The sequence below is a fragment of the Pseudorasbora parva genome, chromosome 6 (genome assembly GCF_024679245.1).
Source record: "Pseudorasbora parva isolate DD20220531a chromosome 6, ASM2467924v1, whole genome shotgun sequence".
Classification (NCBI taxonomy): Eukaryota; Metazoa; Chordata; class Actinopteri; order Cypriniformes; family Gobionidae; genus Pseudorasbora; species Pseudorasbora parva.
Genome location: NC_090177.1, coordinates 4,512,483 through 4,538,022, shown reverse-complemented (window position 1 = coordinate 4,538,022; position 25,540 = coordinate 4,512,483). Strand labels below are relative to the sequence as shown.

The window sequence follows — 25,540 nt, the reverse complement described above, 5'->3', positions numbered from 1 at the left end:
CCAGTCAGGGTGACCTCTGACCCCGTCGAAAGCACCAACAGTGGCACGTGAGCATGCACCTTCTTAAGCTGATTATGCCTAATAAACCAACTACGAACATAGTCATGTAAGCGTGGTAACCCGTTTTCTTTTATCAGAGTATGGTCATAAACGGCGTAAGCATAAACCATTCTACACAGGTTATTTTTTGCCTCTTACCAGGGGCTTAGCTAAAGCCTAGTTCACACTGCCCGATTTTTGCCCCGATTTTGAGTTGCCGACAGGTTTTATGAAATCGCCGACAAATGCCCGAGATCACAGGCAAATCGGTGGTCGTGCACGCGAGTGACAATCACGCAGTGTGAATAATCAAAGACGCGATCAGAGAGAATCGCCGACGCCGGTGAGATATTTGGCATGCTAAATATCTGGACCTGTCGGCGATTGAAACTCCTGCTGTGTGAACTGCGTTCTGACTGAAAATTACACCAACAGCCAATGAGAGAGTGAGATACAGGGCAGCGGGAGGTTCAGGGAGGAGTTATAGAGAAGAATATCAGTATTTTAATAGATATATTTACAATTCTATCAAACAGAAACAAAGGCCAAACATTTGCACATCCAGCCACAGCAGCAGCACATTACAAAATTGTTTATTTACCTCAAACTGTCTTTGCAGAACACAATCCTGGCTCCCTCTGTCTCTCCAACAATTTCTTCCGCCATAATCTTTTTTCTTTTTCTCCACAAATCAGCGCACATACAATTTGAAGCAAACTTTGTGCAGTTTATCATTTTTAATAACAATTCAAAGTCTCGGGCGAGAACTCCGGTCTGACGCACGTGTGATCTCGCGTTGTTTACTTGTCACATCGCACGTGTGTTTGGGAAACGTAGTTTGCGCACCAGAGAGAGAGAGAGTTGTCGGCGATTCTTCGTCTTGTTCAGTCTCGCAGTGTGAACTCCTCTGTCGTCAAACCATCGGTCAGTGTGAACACAGCAGTGACTGAATGATACCCCAGATAGTCATGCAGTGTGAAAAGAGCAGTGACCCGACGAGTTTGAAAATCGTGCAGTCTGAACTAGGCTTAAAGGGGGGGTGAAACACTCAGTGTCAGTCAATCTCATGTCAATCTTGAGTACCTATAGAGAAGTATTGCATCATATATCCGAAAAGTCTTTCGTTTTATTATATTTATAAAAGAAATATAGGCTGTACCGAGTCTTTCCGGAAAAACCGAGCGGCTGGAGGCATATCGTGTGGGCGGAGCTAAAGAATGACAAGCACGCAAAGCGGTGACGTCCTCAAGCGTGGAGAAACCCATGGCGATCTCAGCTAATACAGATAATGATCCAGATTCATTCGGAGGCTGAAATAAATTGAACAGGAGAAACAGCAGCAGCAGGACGTCCGTCTCTGTGGTATGGACTGTATTTAGTGTCCTGTCAACATTTGTGTGTCTTTACTGTCTCTTTGCACATCAGACTAGTGTACATAAGTTAGAACAACACAATGGAGTAACCGTTAGCGCATTTGAATGACGAAGCACGCGATCGTGTCGTTTACTGATGTTTATTTACGCGACGATAGCCGACAGCACAGACATCTGAAGCAGTTTAACTCACCGGCTGCTCCCAAAGCAGAACCGAACCTTTATCACTGGGACCGCGCCGTCAAAAACACACTTCTTTGGTATGATTTGGTGAAGTCCTGACAGCAGTGAACGGTGGAAATCCACGATGCTGTGAAGCTTCCCGTCATTTCTGCGTTCAAATCGGTTCAAATGCAGCGCTGCCTTCCCGGAATGGGAATAAAGTGGAGCGCGGCGCCTGGATTGACTGGATCTGCAGCTGAGCGAGTGTTTACGGCGTGCATTTCCTCTCTCGCTCTAGTCACGAGCGCGCGCACCCTACCGGGATACAACACAGCCCATACAAGGACCTTCCGCTCTATTAACGTCAAGTCGACCCATACTAGAAAAAAACTCGCCAAAACTTGTGAGAAACCGGAAGGAGTATTTTTAACACAAAAATACTTCATCAAACGTCCAACATTAGTTTTTGAAACTTTGTCTATGTTTCGGATGGGAATCCAAGTCTTTAACAGTGTAAAAAGCTCAGTATGCATGAAACAGCATTTCACCCCCCCTTTAAGGGCGGGAAAGTTAGGACGATTCTAAGGGCCCAGAGTTTTATTAGTAATTGTAAATGTAATAAGTAAATTGTTAATGTATAGTTCAACCAGAGTAATCAATTTAATACATTTAAAAAAGTACTTTATTCCTGTGATCAAAGCTGAATTTATCCTCATTACTCCAGTCTCGAGAGTCACATAATCCTTCAGAAATCCTTCTAATATGAGGATTTGATGATCAACAAACATTTATGAAATTATCAGTGAATCCTCATATGAGAATGATTAGTGAAGGATCATGTGACACTGGAGTAATGATGATAAATTCAGCTTTGATCACAGGGATAAATCACACTTATTTATTCACTTAGAGAAGTTATTTTACATTTGAATAATATTTTACAATATTACAGCTTTTTTTTGTATTTTAATAACATAAATGCAGCATCGGTGAGCAGAATAGACTTAAAAAAAAAAAAAAAAAATTCATAGCGTTCTCTAACTTTACAACTTTTTTTTTTCTCTAACTCTGACAATGATTTTGGATCGCTATAGGTTGTCCGGTGTGTTTGGTACCATAGGGGGCCCAAGCTCTGATTCTTTCATAGGGCCTGAAATTGCTAGCTACGCCCCTGCCTCTTACCCTGATTTCACGCTGCATGTAAACGCATTAACCTGCTTTCTGTCGGCTTACTGAAGTTTGCATGTATGATAGGTGACAAACCCAAACTTAGAGCAGATTTAAACGCATGCAGCGAGTGTTTTGCATGAAATAAGGACACGCATCACAAACGCAGACTCTTTTAAGACCCAGAAAATTGTAAAGATGTGTTCTTATCTCCTCTGCCACATGAGATGAGAACACATCTTTACAATTTTCTGGGTCTTAAAAGAGTCTGCGTTTGTGATTAGTGATCGACCGATTATTTGGATGTTTGTGCTGATAACCGATATAAAGAACCGATATTTACTGATTGTGTTATTTCTGTTTTTTACATTTACAGCAACAGCACTGAATGGCGCTTTTTAAACAGTCATTTTTGCAGTTTCACTCCCTTACATACAGAACAAAAGACATTTACATCAATAAATAGTCAGAATTTGTTTTTTTAAATACAGTGCAAAGTCTTTTTAGCATTAATGCTGTTTTACCTTTTTAATTTATAAATACAGCCATATAAACAACAGGCAAAATACATTTATAAAGTCTAAAGTTTTCAAATGGAGAACAAATGAGAGTCGAGTCTATCAACTCCCCATATGAGCATAAATATTAGCATTCATTTTAAATACAGTTTTAAAAGGTTTATGTGTTTAATAGACTAAAGAGTCAATATTCTCTGGAATATGCAAACATTGTAAAAGCTGATGTATTCGCGGGTTTGATTATTTTCCTAAAGAGTCCCTCATTTAATACGGTATCAAAATGAATGTTTGTGTCAGTCTATGAGATGCTGATGACAGCGCTGTTTTCATCTCTGCGTTTAACTTACACGTCTCGCGGAGATAGGCCTAATAATTAATTTCCACGGAGCTGTAATTAATTCGATGTTTATTATAAAACATAAATGTTATATAGCAGACATTAATATAATTTAAGCAGTTTTAAACAAGTCGGTCTTGTTTGCATACGGTGACTAAAGTTAGCCTAACATGCTGGAGCAACAACTCGGTGAGAGAGCGGCTGAACGCGACTGAGAATAAACACAGAGAGAGAAATAAGGTCGGCGCTTTTATTTCCAACATTCTCCCATCTCATTCATTGATGTTTTATTTCATTCATGTGAACTTACGTCTTTATTGCGACATGACGGATTACCTGACTGACTCCCGTCAGTGAGTTCGTCTCTACTTAGCGCCAAGTTTAAACTACATAACTATACATATCATCTCATGACATCTTATTTGAGGTTATCTCAATTGTGCATAACTGTTATGTTAAACAAAGTTGATTAATTAAGGGATGCAGGTTATTTTACCATTGAACATCGCTGTTGACTCATCATCTCCCATCAGACAGTCCGTTAATGGCGCGCTTGTATGCAATTCTCAAAACGTCCACAAGATGGCGCCATTTATCGGAAAATCCGATATTACAAAACCGATACCCGATTATGGGAAATGCTTAAATATTGGGAATCCGATATATCGGTCGATCACTATTTGTTATTATGTGTCCTTATTTCATGCAAAAAAGTAGAAGAGGTTCAGTCAAAACTCTGTATCTGGAACTGATGAGGGCTAATATGAGCCGTAAATCTCCCGCTAGCACAGTGCACGCTTTATTTAACATCACAACTGACGTAACATTAGGAAAACTCAGAGTCCGATACAGACATTATTATTTTTGAAGTCACAAAATGAAAACACGGTTTATTAATAAAGTCCTGTAAACGCGGTTTATTTACGTTGTCAGTTTACTGGTGTGCATGTAAACGGGGAAAACTGGTTATTTCAATAAGCTGATATTTGTGAGTTATAGCTTAGTGGTGTGCATGTAAACGCGCTCGGTGACCTCGGACCACGAGGCAATGGAAGATGGTGGCCTGGTCTGTGGGAAATCATTTTATAAAAGTATCTTTAAAACAGTCCCAGCTTGTACTGTAATTGTATTTATTCTCAAGAGTTTTGTCATTTGTTTCTTTATTTAAAGAGTCCATATCTCATTTTCAAACAAAAGGAAAATTAATAAAACTACAGAATATTAATTTGTACAACAATACTCCAAAACATTTCCCTAAATTTCAGACTAAATCCTCCATTAAGGAATGTGATTACAAACATATAATAGGCTTCTAAACAGAGCAAAACAAAAATGACAGCAAAACATTGTTTTATAAGTTATGCGTTCTATTGTTCGGTGCTTTCTAAATTGTAATATATGGTGTTTTCCCCATATCATTACTAGAAACTAATTAAAACATTAGCAGAGTTATAGAGGCACAGATTTAAGTTTATCGTTTTAATCCTGTGGCCTGAATTTCTAATATAAACTGATTTGATATAATGATAATGATCACTTTATACAGTATATAAACTATAACCAGCAGGTTTTACTGAGCAGTCGATCAGAAACACACACTGCAGGGTGACATTTGTACACAATTGCAAAGTATCTTTTCCTGAGTTTTCATTTCTAATAAATTAAATTTCGAAACAAATAGGATATATTGATCAGCGCAGCTCTTCGTCTGCTCTGACGCCCGATTCCAGTCTTCTCTTACCTGAGCTTTACGTTAGCAGCCGTCAAATAAGGTCACATCACAGGGTTCGTCTGGGTAAAGCGCTCGCTTTAGGGGTCAATCTCATGAAAACATGTTCAGGTCATTTCACCACAAAATCAAAAGAAAAACGATGGATATTTTATGACCATTAAGAATTGTGCACTGTGACTTTAAGAACATTCCTTCACAATTTTTTTTATCATTATTTTTCATTGTATATATTAATTGTATTATTTGTATATTTGTATTATTAATATATATTGACATTTTAAATTAGAATAAATTAAAAGCAATACAAATATTACAATGTATAAATATTCACAGGTAAAATACTATATTTTTTTCATTTCAAATGGAAGGCCTTTCCATCACATAAGGGAAAAAATTATTTTGTACATCATAATTATGCAAAATTGCCGTAATTATGAATTTTAAGTCATATGTCAAAGTCGAAATTGACATAAAATTCATAATTATGACATAAGTTGAAATTGACAAACTGTTGAAATTTACATAAGGCATAATTATGTCAAAAATTGACAATTGTGAGAGAAAAGTAAAAACTGACTATATAATTAGATATACCGGTACATGAAATTATAATTGAAAAAGACGATGATATGAAAGTAATAATTACGACAAGCGGAAATTATGTAGTCATAATATATATCGTAATTATGACAAAGTTGAAATTGATAAACAGTCAACATTTACATAAAGGATAATTGTGTAATAAGCCATTATGTCATGAAAAGTCTATTATGTCAAGTCAAAATTGACAAGCAGTCATAATTATGACAAAAAGTGTAATGTCATAAGTCAAAATGTACATACTAAGTCATATTTAGGAGATGAAAAGTACAAATTATGATTCAAAAAAATGATAGTCATAATTAAGACAAGTCAAAATTGACGTTGAGTCATACGACATAAAAGTCCAAATTGAGTCATAATTATGATTTATGAAGAGGTCATTAGAAGCCAAAATGTACATTTTAAAATATTTAGGAGATGAAAAGTCAAAATTATGATGGTTATAATAATGACACAATTATGGCATAGTCTAATCTGTCATAAAACAGTCATATTTAGGAAATGAAAAGTCAATTATGACTGAAAAAAATCCTAATAATGACAAAAAAGCCATGATTACGACAAGCTGAAATTATGAAGTCAAATGTCGTAATTATGACAAAGTTGAAATTGACAAACAGTCAAAGTGTACATAAGACATAATTATGTAATAAAAAGCCAAAATTATGTTATGAAAAGTCTATTATGTCAAAGTCAAAATTGACAAGCAGTCACCATTACATTAGTCATAATTATGACAAAAAAAGTCTAATACGTCATAAAACAAAGTCAAAATTATGACTGAAAAACTCTATATACATAAGACATAACTTAATTTCGGCTTGTCATAATTAAGGCTTATGTCATAATGTCATACGTCGAAATTAGGACATAAATGTCATAATTATGACAGTCAAAATTGTGACTTATCATAATTTAGACTTATGTCATAATTGACTTTCTACCAGAGTAATATTTTTTCCTCATGTGGTGGAAATGGTCTTCCATACGGTCTTAAGAACATAATGTCGTGATGCGAAACATCTGATCGGTCCTGAAAAAGCGTCTTCATTTCCCTGTGATTTTGGGCTGTCCTGAACATGTTCATGAGATTCAGTGTTTGTTTGTACGGATCATATGTATTGCTGGGGTTTCTGGGCTTTGGAGGCTGAGTTCAGGTTTTTGTGTTTCTCTGCAGAATCGCCGTGAGGTGCGGTCGGCGCTTCTGAATTAATGGACACACAGAAAAACGAGAGAAAACATGAGGATTACTCGGGAACACGCTTCACTTCTGAACTCTTGACCACAGAAAGTTTCCTGTCATGTTGAACTCTGATAAACATCAGAGGAGCTGATATTACTGGATCTGCTCTGACGTCTTTCCTTTACACAAATATAACATTAAAGCCAAAGGATTAGTTGACTTTTAAATACACTTATGCTGATCATATCCTTACCCTCATGTCATCCGAGTTGTCCATATCTTTCTTTCTTCAGTGGGAAAGAAATGAAGGTTTTTGATAAACATTCCAGGGCTGCGTTTCCCAAAAGCATCGTAAGCCTGAGTTGATCGTAAAAACAATCGTACGAGTGATCTTAATATTAAGGTCTGTTTCCCAAAAGCATCGTAACTTAAGTAGCACTTGAAACTGATCGTAGATCTACGAGAGCTCTGGAGTAATCGTAAAGCTCAAGTGTATCGTAAGAAGAGGGCGTTATGAGGTCCCCTACAGGACAACCGGCAGATTACACCTTTAACTTTATTCAAGTGCATTGTGATCATACTATAAGGTTTTTTGTTTTTATGAGGGCAGGCAACAAACAAACAAAAATGACAAATACACATCTGAATTAAATGACAGAAAAAAAGGAATATGTAGAAAATATACTTCAAAAACTGGAAAAAATAGAGATAAACTCAAAAAAATATGTCAATGACTTGCTGACGTGCACGAAAACCAGCCATGGACTGGACATTCCTCTGCAGTGCCCTCTTTTTTTTGTCAGGCTTGCAAAATCCTGCCATTTCTTGCAGACCTCTTTGCCCGATCTTTTAGCTAATAGGCTAATTTAACTTTAAATTTGGTAGCAATGTCCTCCCAGATGTTTTGTTTCTCTTTGTTTGTACGATGACCTTTAAATCTGTTGAAAATAATACCTTTTCCCGCTCCACCTCCTCTAGAAGGATATTGATTTAGTCTTTTTGAAAGGTATCTTTTTTTTCTTTTTTTTTGTTCAGCCATTTTGTCAGTGCCTCAGCCTGTTGGTAGCTGCTTATTTGCTTATAATATATATAAAAGTTGCTTATAATTATTAGTTGAACCGTTCAGAGGAAACAATTCCATATAAGGTTATATTTCATTTACACATTAAGCAGACGCTTTTATCCAAAGCGACTTACAAAAAAGGGGAGAGTAATAGAAGCAACGAAACAAACAAGGCCAACAACCTGTACGAGCTGTAAGAAGTCTCAATTAATTAGCACAGTACACAAATATTTTTTTTGATTTTTTTTTTTTTTTTTTTTTTTTTTTTTTATAGCCATCTACAATAGCCACCTACAATAGCCACCTACAACAAAAACTCACGTACGCAAAATACAGAACACTGGATTTTGATAGCCATGATAACAACCCTAATTGTTAACCCTAATAACAACCCTAATTTCAGCACTTCGCAAATGGACCTCGACTCAGCGCGTTCTCGCGTGTTCATGTTAAGTACATTTGTAACCCCGTCATGGAAACCAGGGACACAAGTCGGCAGCTCTACTTTGAGCAAAATGAGAGAAGCGTTTTTTTTTGTTTTTTTTTTCAAATTATGTGATTTTCGCTTTTTTGCAGAATCTGTTAGTTGAAATCACGAAGAAGCCTCTCCGTGTTTGAGATGGCATTAATGGTATATTTAAAAGCGTATATTTTGAGGTTGAAATCACCTTGTTTTGTCTGTGTGTATTTCCATACTGGCTTTTGTTATTGCCCCGCCATCCAAGTGGCTAATTATTCATGCAGCGCTCTGGCCAGCTGTAGAGATGATCTGAACGACAATGATAGCGCATTATAAGACTGAATAATACTCTAATCTACAACTGAGCGAAGATGATGAAGAGGAAGAATGTATCAGACTGGCGTCAGATGAGTTGGACCGTAAGAAATCAGAGGCGATATCGATAGTAACATTTGACAGAGATAAAGACAGAGAAATGGGTCTAATCTTTAACCGTGGCTGTAGTGTAGGGGTAAGGCGTATGTCATCAAGTTTTGACGATCAGATTAACTCAATCAGAGGTTCGAATCTGCCTTTTGCCACACTCTCTCTACTCCCTTTTCTCATCACATATCAGATTGGAAAGACATTTATTTTCAAAAAGAATTGAGAAAATATTAGAAAAGTGGAAATAAAGCATCTAACGTGTTTATTAATAAGTGTTTCTCGGTTAGAGTGTGGCAAAAGACGGATTCGAACCTCTGATCGATGTGCGTCAACTTAATGACATGCGCCTTACCCCTACACTACAGCCACGGTTACGGACTTAACCCATTCCTCTGTCTTTATCCCCTTCAAACAGACGCTCAGTACATCCACTAAGAAGACCTCGGCAAACAGAAAGTGTGCCCGAACGACTTATTTTTTTATGAGGTGTTTCTTATGGGGTGTGTTTCCATAAACACCAAAGTTTGTCGTTTTGTGTTCATTCTAAGAACACACACACACACACACACACACACACACACACACGTTATCTCATGTTTAGACCTTCCCATACCTACCTATTGTTCTTAACTGTCGTTTTAATTGTAATCGTTAGCATCGTATCACTTGCCAAAAACCCCATTACTATAATGGGCTTTTAGATGGTAATGTCAGCATCTTTATTATTAGTAGTATGCGGTCTGATTTTTCCCGTTGCTTCTGTTGTTACAGCAACCATGCAGCTTTACAGGGGGTGTGGCTTATCTAAATGAGATGTAAATGAGCCCTATTGTCACTCCCAGCAGGTGAGAACAGGTGAGAACTGCAAAACTTTAGAGGCTGTTTTATCTCGTTTAAACTTTTCTAAAGGCCTACATTCAGATGGACACAACTTCTCCAAATATTATCAGATGTCCATGTGTTACACATCGTTGGAAAGCTTGGAGACTCCACTTTCAGAATCTGTGATATAGAATAACTCAAAATGCCCCGACTTGTGTCCCTACTTTCCGTGACTGGTCACATTTTTGGGAAATGCACGTGGAATTGCTGCGAGTGATCATAACTTTGCTCGTAGAACGTGCTCTTTATAGCTAAGATACACCGTTCTTAGGAAACCCGGCCCAGGATTTTTCTCCATATAATGGACTTCAGTGGGCCTCAAACGGCTCGAGTTTCAGTGCACAGAACCGAGCACGGCCAGCATTTGTGCTTATAAAACTTAAACATTTGTATTTTGTGTGTAAATGAGCGATGGTTTGTCTAGATGCGAGTCTGGTGTCGTTTAAAGCCCTCTGAAGCTGCACTGAAACTGTCATTTGGACCTTGAGCCGTTTGAGGCCCATTGAAGTCCATTATTTGGAGAAAATCCTGGAATGATTTCATTAAAACCTTCATTTTTTTTCCCACTGAAGAAAGAAAGACATGGACAACTCGGATGACATGAGGTTGAAGAAATTATCAGCTAAAGGTTATTTAAAAGTCAACTAATCCTTTAAGAGTAAAAACACATGAAATGGGCTCAGTAGCTGGCAGTTAGATTGCTCTTTTCCATGTTTTGTGTTTGCTGATGTGAACCGGTCTTGAGTTGAAAGTTTTATCAATAGATGTCTTACTCTGTAGATTTGCTAGCGCATGCTCCAAACCCTTCATAGCTTTGGCCTGGTTACTCCTGAATCTGGCCAAACCAAACTCCTACAGGAAGAACAGACACACGATCAATGCTTGTGATGCCATAAAACTTGTGGATGTTTAGGTCAACCTCCATTCCTTTCAAACAGATGGGAAATGTGTGTTTTGGTCACCTGTATGGGTCTGGAAAGGCCGAAGACTCCTGAGGAGATCCAGGCTTCTCTGGTGATCCGCGTCCAGACAGGCCGATCCGGCTCGCCAAGAAACACACAGCGCTCCACCACACGCTGGTAAAACACAGTCATTTTTATATATAATTATATAAAATATAATATATAAATAATTTTTTTATAATTTTTTATTTTTATTTTTTTCTGTTATAGCGCCACCAAGTGGTCAAACTCCCCGTTTTATTTACTGTGACCTCAGTTTGAGCTCCTACACGTGTACCAAGTTTCGTGCAAATATCTTAAATTGTTAGAAAGTTCTAGCCATTTAAACAGCAGGTTAATTTTTTTCAAAATGAATATATAACATTGAAAATATGTTTGATGTTTTCATATGAAAATACCATATGAAAAGGCAATGCAGGATTTAAATTGTCTTAAAGCTACACTGTTTAACTTTTTAGTTTATTCTTAGCTAAAAACACTTAATTCTTTCAAATATATGTGCTCATTAATGTATATTTACTTCTTTCAAGTAACAAAGTATTCTCGTAAGTTTATAATATGCCATTGAAAATACATACGGATGAGGGGTTCGAATGCCGGTCGTCATGTTGCCCCTCCATTTTGAAAGTACAGAAGCCAAAGAGGGACATACCCGTAAATTCAAGCTTCGCCTTTCGCGTTTTAACACTCGATGGCACCTTGTCGAATGTGAAGAGGGGGATTGCCATGTTAATCTTGGACTAAATCGGCCACCGTAGGAGTTAAAACGAAATCAGAATTGAGAGGAACCGAAACTATTATTCACTAGATGGTCATATACCTTTACACCGCTAGATGGGGAAAATATCACACAGTGGAGCTTTAAAACGACATAGGAGCACAATTTTAGTAGATAAAGTGGCCGCTTAGTTGGCTGTTTGTTAAAGGGGGGGTGAAATGCTGTTTCATGCATACTGATCTTTTTACACTGTTAAAGACTTGGAATCCCATACTAAACAGACAAAGTTTCAAAAGTTAAGGTGGACGTTTGTTGGGAGTATTTCTTTGTCAAAAATACTACTTCCGGTTAGTCATAAGTTTCGGCAAGTTTTTTGAGATCATGCGTCCCCTTTGACGTTAATGGGGGCGGAATTTCCTTGTATGGGCCTTACGGACAATTCTACCGGAAGAGCGTGAGAGAGAGAGAGAGAGAGAGAGAGAGAGAGAGAGAGAGAGAGCGAAAGTAACAGGCTACGCCCATCAAAGCGCTGGCTTGTAGGATGCTGCACAGGTGATGTGCACATAACAATGTCACCAAAAAAGTGCGTTTTTGGTTGCCAGACCAAAGACAGTCCTGCACAGATTCCCCAAAAACCCCGCGGTAAGGCAACAGTGGATGTAATTTGCTTTTCCGGATCAGCAACTGAGTTGCGCGAATGTTTATATCTGTTCGCTGCATTTCGGTGCCGACTGTTTCATAAACAAGGCCCAGCTCGACGCCGGATTTTCCCGATCGCCTAATGCTGAAGGATGGAGCAGTCCCAACGATAAAGGTCCCAACGTTAGAACCGCGGGCGGTGAGTGAGACTGCTTCAAATGTCTGTGTTTTTGCCTATGCCCATCAAGTAGCCCAAACATGATCACGTATAGTTAATTGATCAATGGAGCATGCGATGTGTAGTGCGTGTACATTTGTTTAGCTGGCCACTATATGTGTAACTTTATGTTTGTGTATTGTAAAAGCACTCCAAACAACAATACACAAAGAGTGGGGAAATATGTTGAACTAAATAAGCGCGCTTCTTCATTCAAATGCGCTACTATTCCGTGTCTTTCTATGTAAACACTAACTTAGCCTGCCGTGCAAAACCAGTCCGCTTACTAACGTTACAATTGTCTACACAAACCACGCGTAAACACACACACACACGTGCACAACTGCACTTCCCACATGTACACCTTCAAAGACAAAAATACGACGATATAATTCAAGTATAAATATGTAAATAACACAAGCCGCTAAGCATATTATATAGTTAGTGTATAACTTGTACCACATAGAGACGTCCTGCTCTAGTCGTTTTTGCTGCTGCTCCTGTTCAACTGCAGCCTCTGGGTCTGATTCCGGATCATAGATGTATGGCTGTATCTGATTAAAAGCCATATTTTTATTTTGAATAAAGTTTTTTTCCCGCTGTTAGGGATGACACAGCTTTACGACGCACTCAACACAATAGCAGCGGCGCGCACACGTCATTATTTAGCTCCGCTCACACGACACGCCCCCACCCGCTCGGCTTTTTTCGGAAAGACTCGGAACAGCGCATCTTTCTTATATAATTATTAAAAAAATAAAGACTTTTCGGAGATATGCAGGATGCAATGCTACTCTATAGGTACTCAAGATTGACATGACACTGACTGAAACTGAGTGTTTCACCCCCCCTTTAAAAAAACAAAACAAAAAAAAAACTTTTTTTTCAACAGGGAGTCTGCGTCAGCTCAAGACTTCTGCATCTGCTTTAAAACCATGACTGCGGTTTTGAGTAATGAACCAGGCTGGGAGTTTTTAAAAGCCTCAGGAATCTTTTGCAGGTGTTAAGAGTTAATTAGTTGATTCAGATGATGAGGTTAATAGCTCGTTTAGAGCAGTGGTTCTCAAACCTGTCCTGGGGACCCCTCACCACTGCACATTTTGAATGTCTCCCTCATCAGACACACCCAATTCAAATCTTAGTCTCTACTAATGAGCTGATGATTTGAATCAGGTGTGTTTGATGAGGGAGACATGTAAAATGTGTACTGGTTGGGGGTCCCCAGGACAGGTTTGAGAACCACTGTTTTAGAGAACCTTTTCATGATATGCTCATTTTTTGAGACAGGAATTTTGGGTTTTCATGAGCTGTGTGTCAAAATCATCAGTATTAAAACAATAAAAGACCTGAAATATTTCAGTTGGTGTACAATGAATCTAAAATATATGAAAGTTACATTTTTATCATTACATTATGGAAAATAATGAACTTTATCACAATATGCTAATTATTTGAGAAGGACCTGTATGTCCGTTTCAAATGTAATTGTTTCATATTGACTTAAAACCGTTAGTCTTTGACTTGATGTTTTTATTTTCAAATAACATGTTTCAGTCAGGTAACCCAATCAAACAAGACATTCACATAATTCTTTTCAAAGGGGCTGAATTCGGAGAGTAAATGTTTAAATAAAGTGCTATTTTGTGCTAGCCTGACGAGCCAGACCCACATCAAGATGTTTGGTCTGGAAACTCACCATTGACAGCTCAATCAGAGGGGCGGATAAACGGTTGTCTTTCAAACTCCCTCTGCACGCGATAGGATAGCGCTACACCAACCAGAGCAACGAAGGTACCTCCAAACACATCTTCCCTTTTTAAGAATGACTTCAGTGCCGTTCTTTGTTCTTTTCTCAGAGAAAAGCTTAACTCCAAGTCTTCCAGAGTCGCGGTCAAAGCTGATTCGAAAGACCGCCGTTCGCCAGTTTCTGTGTTTACTAGAAGCACGCAAACGCAACTCGGCCGTCGTCATTATGGTCCCGCCCACTGACTCTATACATGATGTGATTGGCCCGTCCAGATTGTGAGGAATACAGCTCAGAAGGGTATTGAGAGTTCCTAGACGACACTTGCGGGCAGATTAAATTTGCTGCCGCTAGGGTGCGTCTAGATTTCTAGGCTAATTTTGTGCATTAACAAGATAAGAAAACGGAGACACTTTTTTATGTTTAATGTTCTGTTATGTTGGTATTTAAAAGTTTGAACTCACCAATTAAAAAGTCGGTTAACATGTGAAAAAAATTATCACTTCCTATTGTAAACTGTAAATTCCTCACTAAATAACTGCTCATTTGAAGAGAAGTACTATTATTAAATTTGACTTCAGCGAATTTCTGTAATTCTTTCACAAACACGAGCAGCTTTCCCAAGCATCTACGTCATACTTTATCTATTTTTGCTCTTGAAAGCATGTTGACTATTTCAAAATAAACTGTGAGGGTGAGGGTGAGGGTGAGGGTGAGGGTGAGGGGTGAGGGGTGAGGGGTGAGGGGTGAGGGTGAGGGTGAGGGGTGAGGGGTGAGGGTGAGGGTGAGGGGTGAGGGGTGAGGGTGAGGGGTGAGGGTGAGGGGTGAGGGTGAGGGTGAGGGTGAGGGTGAGGGTGAGGGGTGAGGGTGAGGGGTGAGGGTGAGTGTGAGGGGTGAGTGTGAGGGGTGAGTGTGTGGGGGGGTGACGACAGAGATTGTGTGTGAGAGAGATTGTGTGAGTGTGTGTGTGTATACGTTTGTGTTTGGGGGGTGAGAGATTGTGAGTGTGTGTGTTTGGGGGGGTGAGTGTGAGTGTGTTGGGGGGGTTGTGAGAGTGTGAGTGAGAGTTTGTGTGTGTTTGGGGGGCGGGGGGGTTTGACAGATTGTGTGAGTGAGAGAGTTTGTTTGTTTTACCATAAATGTAGCGTGGTTTACGTTCCAGGTGAGTGTGGTGAGGCTTCTGTTCCCGGGGTCGACGACAGAATCCTCGATGATGTAAACCGTGCGCGACAGGTTTCCGGGGAAAACGCGCTCCGCCCAGCGAGGCATCCGATTGGTCTTCGTGAGGAGCCGTCGGGACAGGAGGAGGTTATCTGAGGTCACCTCGCGGAAAACCACGTCCTCTGTCAGAACATGAGTGCTGAGAGAAACACGGTAAAAACATGGTAAAAATTAGGGATGCAACAATAGTTAGTCCACGGTTCAATACATACCTCGGTTTTAACCACGGTTTCCGGTTGGGTTCGTTTTTTTGCTATTCTATCATTAGGCGACTTTTTTTATTGCAGTACTCTTTCTTTATTTTACGTAAAAGACTTTGAAAAACCTTACTTAAAGGAATACTTCACGCTTTTTCATATTAAACTGTTATTCCCTAAACAAAGACGAGTTGATACACACCTCTCTCATCTCAGTGTGTGCTCTTAATCTCTCTGACGCGCGGTGACGATCTGATAGCATTTAGCTTAGCCCACTAAGCCCAGTTCATTCACTATGGTACAAAACAGAGAAGTTAGAAGCATAGACTGTAAAAAAATATGGTGTAGTGTCCTAGACGTCACCAAGGGATTCCGATAAGCCTTTCTGAAGCGTAAAGTAGAGAAGAGCGAAAGTAGTACCCGTGTGTGTGTGTTTCAGTATCTGTGTGTTTCAGTACCCGTGTGTGTTTTCAGTACCCGTGTGTGTTTTCAGTACCCGTGTGTGTTTTCAGTACCCGTGTGGTTTCAGTACCCGTGTGTGTGTTTCAGTACCCGTGTGTGTTTTCAGTACCCGTGTGTTTCAGTACGTGTGTGTGTTTTCAGTACCCGTGTGTGGTTTCAGTACCCGTGTGTGTTTTCAGTACCCGTGTGTGTTTTCAGTACCCGTGTGTGTGTTTCAGTACCCGTGTGTGTGTGTTTCAGTACCCGTGTGTGTGTGTTTCAGTACCCGTGTGTGTTTTCAGTACCCGTGTGTTTCAGTACCCGTGTGTGTTTTCAGTACCCGTGTGTGGTTTCAGTACCCGTGTGTGGTTTCAGTACCCGTGTGTGTTTTCAGTACCCGTGTGTGTTTTCAGTACCCGTGTGTGTTTTCAGTACCCGTGTGTGTGTTTCAGTACCCGTGTGTGTTTCAGTACCCGTGTGTGTTTTCAGTACCCGTGTGTGGTTTCAGTACCCGTGTGTGTGTTTCAGTACCCGTGTGTGTTTCAGTACCCGTGTGTGTTTCAGTACCCGTGTGTGTTTTCAGTACCCGTGTGTGTTTCAGTATCTGTGTGTGTTTCAGTACCCGTGTGTGTGTTTCAGTACCCGTGTGTGTGTTTCAGTACCCGTGTGTGGTTTCAGTACCCGTGTGTGTTTTCAGTACCCGTGTGTGGTTTCAGTACCCGTGTGTGTTTTCAGTACCCGTGTGTGTTTTCAGTACCCGTGTGTGTTTTCAGTACCCGTGTGTGTTTCAGTATCTGTGTGGTTTCAGTACCCGTGTGTGTTTCAGTATCTGTGTGTTTTCAGTACCCGTGTGTGTGTGTCAGTACCCGTGTGTGTGTGTGCCAGTACCCGTGTGTGTGTGTGTCAGTACCCGTGTGTGTGTGTGTGTGTGTGTGTGTGTGTGTGTGTGCTTGTTTTTGTGACATATCAGGACAAAAATGTGTATAATAACATGTGTATGACACAGGTATTACACAAAATGGTGACATATCAGGACATTACCCCATGTCCCCACTTTTCAAAATGCTTATAAATCATACAGGATGAGTTTTTTTGAAAAAGTAAAAATGCAGAATGTTTCCTGTGTTGGGTAGGTTTAGGGATAGGGGCAGTGTAAGGGGATAGACAATACGGTTTGTACAGTATAAAACCCATTACGCCTATGGAATGTCCCCACAATTCACAAAAACAAACATGTGTGTGTGTGTGTGTGTGTGTGTGTGTGTCAGTACCCGTGTGTGTGTGTGTGTGTGTGTGTGTGTCAGTACCCGTGTGTGTGTGTGTGTCAGTACCCGTGTGTGTGTGTGTGTGTCAGTACCCGTGTGTGTGTGTGTGTGTGTGTGTGTGTGTGTGTCAGTACCCGTGTGTGTGTGTGTGTGTGTGTGTGTGTCTGTGTGAGTACCCGTGTGTGTGTGTGTGTGTCTGTGTGAGTACCCGTGTGTCTGTCAGTACCCGTGTGTGTGTCAGTACCCGTGTGTGTGTCAGTACCCGTGTGTGTTTTCAGTACCCGTGTGTGTTTTCAGTATCTGTGTGGTTTCAGTACCCGTGTGTGTTTTCAGTCTCTGTGTGGTTTCAGTACCTGTGTGTGTTTTCTGTATCTGTGTGGTGTCAGTACACGTGTGTGTGTGTGTGTGTCAGTACCCGTGTGTGTGTGTGTGTGTGTCAGTACCTGTGTGTGTTTTTCAGTACCCGTGTGTGGTTTCAGTATCTGTGTGGTTTCAGTACCCGTGTGTGTTTTCAGTATCTGTGTGGTTTCAGTACCCGTGTGTGTGTCGTCAGTACCCGTGTGTGTCGTCAGTACCCATGTGTGTGTCGTCAGTACCCGTGTGTGTGTCTTCAGTACCCGTGTGTGTCTTCAGTACCCGTCTGTGTGTCAGTACCCGTGTGTGTTTTTCAGTATCTGTGTGTGTGTGTCAGTACCCGTGTGTGTTTTCAGTATCTGTGTGGTTTCAGTATCTGTGTGGTTCCAGCACCCGTGTGTGTTTCAGTACCCGTGTGTGTGTCAGTACCCCCGTGTGTTTTAGTACCCGTGTGTGTGTCAGTACCTGTGTGTGTTTCAGTATTAACGCGGAATCTAGTGTTAACGCAGATTTTCCCGGAATTTTACATATTTGTAATAATTCTGATTTGTGTGGGAGCAGAACGTATGTCTGAGGAAAATGCAGACCGGGGGAAGCAAATCTTCGCGACACAACCCCTCCCGTCATTTTAGCTCCCTCTTCAAAACAATGAAAGTATGGCGAATTTGGTCTCCGCGGATCTGCTTTCGTCAGCGAAAAAGTTACGAAACTCGACGCTAACGCCGGTTTCACACTGCACGTGCAGGCAGCGCAGAAACTTTGCGTATGAGAGCGGGAGCTGCGGCTCGTGGATTGCAAATACAGACAAATACAGTCCATTCTGTCAGATTTTCCGGTGTTCTGCTCGACCCCTGTCATCTCGTGCTTTGATTTATGATTGGCACATTAGGCAGCAATGCATATCTCTTGCAAATGCGACCGTCTTCCCCTCTGTTCCAATCACATGCATTTAACATGCTGTATATGGGTAGTTTACATGATAAACGTAACCTTAAAGTTAAGATAAGCCTCTAGTTTTAATCATTTAAAGGGGCCTTTGAAGTTGGGGGACTTCTGGCAGTGTTGTGTGTTCGTGTATCTTTATTTTTCACAGCTCTGGATCATAATGGTTATTGTTAAACACACAGAACAATTCAATACTTGATTTCATGGTGAAATTTGTTATTTTTTCATGTTAATTTTCAGCTTTAAATGTTTTACTTCATAGTACTGTATGTAAAAGATGATTTATGAAATTTTTTTGTTCTTTTTTAATTTTTTTACTTGAAAGAAAAAGCTAATGCAGCACTTTCATTTTAACTTATATAAACTAATATAATGTATTTTACGGGAAAGTTTAAAGCTCATAACCATTAATATTTGAAGTGCAGTGTTATGTTGCATCATGCTGTATGTGTCCTAAAAAGTAAATGTGATGTTTGTTACCTCAATAAATTTAAGGTCATTCCTATTTTTTGTTTTATGTTCTATTATATTAACATTAAAAGCACACTCTTTTTTCACCAAAATAACAGTGAAGGGTAAAAAAAAAACTGAATTCCCAAAACATTTAACGGAAAAAAGGGAATCTGCAAAAATTAAAACGGAAAAAACGGAATTTGGGAAAAAATAAAACTGATTTTATAGGGCCGTGTGTGTGTTTGGGCACCCGTGTGTGTGTTTCAGTACCCGTGTGTGTGTTTGGGCACCCGTGTGTGTGTTTGGGCACCCGTGTGTGTGTTTCAGTACCCGTGTGTGTGTTTGGGCACCCGTGTGTGTGTGTGTTTGGGCACCCGTGTGTGTGTTTCAGTACCCGTGTGTGTGTTTCAGTACCCGTGTGTGTGTTTGGGCACCCGTGTGTGTGTGTGTTTGGGCACCCGTGTGTGTGTGTGTTTGGGCACCCGTGTGTGTGTGTTTGGGCACCCGTGTGTGTGTGTTTGGGCACCCGTGTGTGTGTTTCAGTACCCGTGTGTGTGTTTGGGCACCCGTGTGTGTGTGTGTGTTTGGGCACCCGTGTGTGTGTGTTTGGGCACCCGTGTGTGTGTGTGTTTGGGCACCCGTGTGTGTGTGTTTGGGCACCCATGTGTGTGTGTTTGGGCACCCGTGTGTGTGTGTTTGGGCACCCGTGTTTGGGCACCCGTGTGTGTGTGTGTGTTTGGGCACCCGTGTGTGTGTGTGTTTGGGCACCCGTGTGTGTGTGTTTGGGCACCCGTGTGTGTGTGTGTGTTTGGGCACCCGTGTGTGTGTGTTTGGGCACCCGTGTGTGTGTGTTTGGGCACCCATGTGTGTGTGTTTGGGCACCCGTGTGTGTGTGTTTGGGCACCCGTGTTTGGGCACCCGTGTGTGTGTGTGTGTTTGGGCACCCGTGTGTGTGTGTTTGGGCACCCGTGTGTGTGTGTGTTTGGGCACCCGTGTGTGTGTGTTTGGGCACCCGTGTGTGTGTGTGTGTGTGTGTGTGTTTGGGCACCCGTGTGTGTGTGTTTGGGCACCCGTGTGTGTGTGTTTGGGCACCCGTGTGTGTGTGTTTGGGCACCCGTGTGTGTGTGTGTGTGTGTGTGTTTGGGCACCCGTGTGTGTGTGTGTGTGTTTGGGCACCCGTGTGTGTGTGTGTGTGTTTGGGCACCCGTGTGTGTGTGTGTGTGTGTGTGTGTGTGTTTGGGCACCTGTGTGTGTGTGTGTGTGTGTGTTTGGGCACCCGTGTGTGTGTGTGTGTTTGGGCACCCGTGTGTGTGTGTGTGTGTTTGGGCACCCGTGTGTGTGTGTGTGTGTTTGGGCACCCGTGTGTGTGTGTGTGTGTTTGGGCACCCGTGTGTGTGTGTGTGTGTGTGTTTGGGCACCCGTGTGTGTGTGTGTGTTTGGGCACCCGTGTGTGTGTGTGTGTGTGTGTGTGTTTGGGCACCCGTGTGTGTGTGTGTTTGGGCACCCGTGTGTGTGTGTGTGTGTTTGGGCACCCGTGTGTGTGTGTGTGTTTGGGCACCCGTGTGTGTGTGTGTGTTTGGGCACCCGTGTGTGTGTGTGTGTGTGTGTGTTTGGGCACCCGTGTGTGTGTGTTTGGGCACCCGTGTGTGTGTGTGTTTGGGCACCCGTGTGTGTGTGTGTGTTTGGGCACCCGTGTGTGTGTGTGTGTTTGGGCACCCGTGTGTGTGTGTGTGTGTTTGGGCACCCGTGTGTGTGTGTGTGTGTTTGGGCACCCGTGTGTGTGTATGTGTGTTTGGGCACCCGTGTGTGTGTGTGTGTGTGTGTGTGTTTGGGCACCCGTGTGTGTGTGTGTGTGTGTGTGTGTGGGCACCCGTGTGTGTGTGTGTGTGTGTGTGTGTGTGTGTGTGTGTTTGGGCACCCGTGTGTGTGTGTGTGTGTGTGTGTGTTTGGGCACCCGTGTGTGTGTGTGTGTGTGTGTGTGTGGGCACCCGTGTGTGTGTGTGGGCACCCGTGTGTGTGTGTGTGTGTGTGTGTGTGTGTTTGGGCACCCGTGTGTGTGTGTGTGTGTGTGTTTGGGCACCCGTGTGTGTGTGTGTGTGTTTGGGCACCCGTGTGTGTGTGTGTGTGTGTTTGGGCACCCGTGTGTGTGTGTGTGTGTGTTTGGGCACCCGTGTGTGTGTTAGGGATGCACCGAAATGAAATTCTTGGCCGAAGCCGAAACCAAATAATAATGAAATGCTTGGCCGAAGGCCGAATACCGAACGCAGTGTTTCACATTTTTTCCATTTATTTGGCAATTGTTTTACCATTACAATAATTAAATAGTAAAAATTTGCTTTTAACTATTTTGTGTTGCTTTTCAGAGAAATAAATCAAATAACAAAAATACAATTTCAAAATATTTATTTAACACGAACATTTTTTTAACATTCCAGCAGATATTATACAAACTAAGCACAACATAACTTAAAATAAATAATTAGTAAATTAAAAAATATATTTTTAATTGGCTGTCTTTGAAGCCCCCCTTCTTGAATAGCCTATGTTAGGCCTATAACTGACTGCTGAAAGAAAGTAACTCTCTATGTCTACAACAACAAATGTGCATTGAATAGTGCAAAAAAGGTGGATGAACTCACAACAAATAAATAACTGTCCTAGACATAAGCCTACTTAGCCTACTTCTTCAGGAAAAGTGGCAGGTTCTTCTTTATGAAAAGTAGCTTCTCTGCTTTCTCACATGAACGTCGGTTCCTCTTCTCATCGATGACATGAGATGCAGCTCTAAACAGTGCTTCCACACTGCTGATATGTTTGCTGCATAAAGCGCCCGCCTCTCACTCTATGTGGGTTACTGTTTGATCGGGTCATTAAAAACGTCATTGTTCGGCAAAAATTATTCGGCCTTTTTACTTAATCGGCCGAATGCCGAAAGTGCTTTTTTTGGCTGTTTTCGGCCGAATAATTTCGGTAGCCGAACATTTGGTGCATCCCTAGTGTGTGTGTGTGTGTGTGTGTTTGGGCACCTGTGTGTGTGTGCGTGTGTGTGTTTGGGCACCCGTGTGTGTGTGTGTTTGGGCACCCGTGTGTGTGTGTGTGTGTTTGGGCACCCGTGTGTGTGTGTGTGTGTTTGGGCACCCGTGTGTGTGTGTGTGTGTGTGGGCACCCGTGTGTGTGTGTGTGTGTGTGTGTTTGGGCACCCGTGTGTGTGTGTGTGTGTTTGGGCACCCGTGTGTGTGTGTGTGTGTGTGTGTGTGTGTTTGGGCACCTGTGTGTGTGTGTGTGTGTGTGTTTGGGCACCCGTGTGTGTGTGTGTGTTTGGGCACCCGTGTGTGTGTGTGTGTGTTTGGGCACCCGTGTGTGTGTGTGTGTGTTTGGGCACCCGTGTGTGTGTGTGTGTTTGGGCACCCGTGTGTGTGTGTGTGTGTTTGGGCACCCGTGTGTGTGTGTGTGTGTTTGGGCACCCGTGTGTGTGTGTGTGTGTTTGGGCACCCGTGTGTGTGTGTGTGTGTGTGTGTTTGGGCACCCGTGTGTGTGTGTGTGTTTGGGCACCCGTGTGTGTGTGTGTGTGTGTGTGTGTTTGGGCACCCGTGTGTGTGTGTGTTTGGGCACCCGTGTGTGTGTGTGTGTGTGTTTGGGCACCCGTGTGTGTGTGTGTGTTTGGGCACCCGTGTGTGTGTGTGTGTTTGGGCACCCGTGTGTGTGTGTGTGTGTGTGTGTTTGGGCACCCGTGTGTGTGTGTTTGGGCACCCGTGTGTGTGTGTGTTTGGGCACCCGTGTGTGTGTGTGTGTTTGGGCACCCGTGTGTGTGTGTGTGTTTGGGCACCCGTGTGTGTGTGTGTGTGTTTGGGCACCCGTGTGTGTGTGTGTGTGTTTGGGCACCCGTGTGTGTGTGTGTGTGTTTGGGCACCCGTGTGTGTGTGTGTGTGTGTGTGTGTTTGGGCACCCGTGTGTGTGTGTGTGTGTGTGTGTGGGCACCCGTGTGTGTGTGTGTGTGTGTGTGTGTGTGTGTGTGTGTGTGTGTGTGTGTGTGTGTGTGTTTGGGCACCCGTGTGTGTGTGTGTGTGTGTGTGTGTTTGGGCACCCGTGTGTGTGTGTGTGTGTGTGTGTGTGTGGGCACCCGTGTGTGTGTGTGTGTGTGTGTGTGTGTGTGTGTGTGTTTGGGCACCCGTGTGTGTGTGTGTGTGTGTGTTTGGGCACCCGTGTGTGTGTGTGTGTGTTTGGGCACCCGTGTGTGTGTGTGTGTGTGTTTGGGCACCCGTGTGTGTGTGTGTGTGTGTGTTTGGGCACCCGTGTGTGTGTTAGGGATGCACCGAAATGAAATTCTTGGCCGAAGCCGAAACCAAATAATAATGAAATGCTTGGCCGAAGGCCGAATACCGAACGCAGTGTTTCACATTTTTTCCATTTATTTGGCAATTGTTTTACCATTACAATAATTAAATAGTAAAAATTTGCTTTTAACTATTTTGTGTTGCTTTTCAGAGAAATAAATCAAATAACAAAAATACAATTTCAAAATATTTATTTAACACGAACATTTTTTTAACATTCCAGCAGATATTATACAAACTAAGCACAACATAACTTAAAATAAATAATTAGTAAATTAAAAAATATATTTTTAATTGGCTGTCTTTGAAGCCCCCCTTCTTGAATAGCCTATGTTAGGCCTATAACTGACTGCTGAAAGAAAGTAACTCTCTATGTCTACAACAACAAATGTGCATTGAATAGTGCAAAAAAGGTGGATGAACTCACAACAAATAAATAACTGTCCTAGACATAAGCCTACTTAGCCTACTTCTTCAGGAAAAGTGGCAGGTTCTTCTTTATGAAAAGTAGCTTCTCTGCTTTCTCACATGAACGTCGGTTCCTCTTCTCATCGATGACATGAGATGCAGCTCTAAACAGTGCTTCCACACTGCTGATATGTTTGCTGCATAAAGCGCCCGCCTCTCACTCTATGTGGGTTACTGTTTGATCGGGTCATTAAAAACGTCATTGTTCGGCAAAAATTATTCGGCCTTTTTACTTAATCGGCCGAATGCCGAAAGTGCTTTTTTTGGCTGTTTTCGGCCGAATAATTTCGTTAGCCGAACATTTGGTGCATCCCTAGTGTGTGTGTGTGTGTGTGTGTTTGGGCACCTGTGTGTGTGTGCGTGTGTGTGTTTGGGCACCCGTGTGTGTGTGTGTTTGGGCACCCGTGTGTGTGTGTGTGTGTTTGGGCACCCGTGTGTGTGTGTGTGTGTTTGGGCACCCGTGTGTGTGTGTGTGTGTGTGGGCACCCGTGTGTGTGTGTGTGTGTGTGTGTTTGGGCACCCGTGTGTGTGTGTGTGTGTGTGTTTGGGCACCCGTGTGTGTGTGTGTTTGGGCACCCGTGTGTGTGTGTGTGTTTGGGCACCCGTGTGTGTTTGGGCACCCGTGTGTGTGTGTGTGTTTGGGCACCCGTGTGTGTGTGTGTTTGGGCATCCGTGTGTGTGTGTGTGTTTGGGCACCCGTGTGTGTGTGTGTGTTTGGGCACCCGTGTGTGTGTGTGTGTTTGGGCACCCGTGTGCGTGTGTGTGTTTGGGCACCCGTGTGCGTGTGTGTGTTTGGGCACCCGTGTGTGTGTGTGTTTGGGCACCCGTGTGTGTGTGTGTGTGTGTTTGGGCACCCGTGTCTGTGTGTGTGTGTTTGGGCACCCGTGTGTGTGTGTGTGTGTTTGGGCACCCGTGTGTGTGTGTGTGTGTGTGGGCACCCGTGTGTGTGTGTGTGTGTGTTTGGGCACCCGTGTGTGTGTGTGTGTGTTTGGGCACCCGTGTGTGTGTGTGTGTGTGTGTGTGTGTTTGGGCACCCGTGTGTGTGTGTGTGTTTGGGCACCCGTGTGTGTGTGTGTGTTTGGGCACCCGTGTGTGTGTGTGTGTTTGGGCATCCGTGTGTGTGTGTGTGTTTGGGCACCCGTGTGTGTGTGTGTGTTTGGGCACCCGTGTGTGTGTGTGTGTTTGGGCACCCGTGTGTGTGTGTGTGTGTGTTTGGGCATCCGTGTGTGTGTGTGTGTTTGGGCACCCGTGTGTGTGTGTGTGTTTGGGCACCCGTGTGTGTGTGTGTGTTTGGGCACCCGTGTGTGTGTGTGTGTTTGGGCACCCGTGTGTGTGTGTGTGTTTGGGCACCCGTGTGTGTGTGTGTGTGTGTTTGGGCACCCGTGTGTGTGTGTGTGTGTGTTTGGGCACCCGTGTGTGTGTGTGTGTTTGGGCACCCGTGTGTGTGTGTGTGTTTGGGCACCCGTGTGTGTGTGTGTGTTTGGGCACCCGTGTGTGTGTGTGTGTGTTTGGGCACCCGTGTGTGTGTGTGTGTGTTTGGGCACCCGTGTGTGTGTGTGTGTGTTTGGGCACCCGTGTGTGTGTGTGTGTGTGTTTGGGCACCCGTGTGTGTGTGTGTGTGTTTGGGCACCCGTGTG

The 25,540-nt window shown here is 42.6% G+C and overlaps 1 protein-coding gene across 2 annotated transcripts in view; it reads right to left on the bottom strand.

Annotated features, from left to right (window-relative positions):
• Positions 1-4,709: 4,709 nt before the first annotated feature.
• Positions 4,710-25,540, bottom strand: part of prelid1b (PRELI domain containing 1b) — a 22,839-nt gene continuing 2,008 nt past the window's right edge. For both annotated transcript variants that reach the window (XM_067445452.1, XM_067445453.1), the window contains exons 3-6: positions 15,360-15,585; positions 10,908-11,021; positions 10,719-10,797; positions 4,710-7,135 (exon numbers count right to left, since the gene is read on the bottom strand). In XM_067445452.1, the coding sequence (XP_067301553.1) occupies positions 7,044-7,135; positions 10,719-10,797; positions 10,908-11,021; positions 15,360-15,585 (511 nt within the window). In that variant the 3' untranslated portion in view covers positions 4,710-7,043. The remainder of the gene's footprint in view (positions 7,136-10,718; positions 10,798-10,907; positions 11,022-15,359; positions 15,586-25,540) is intronic.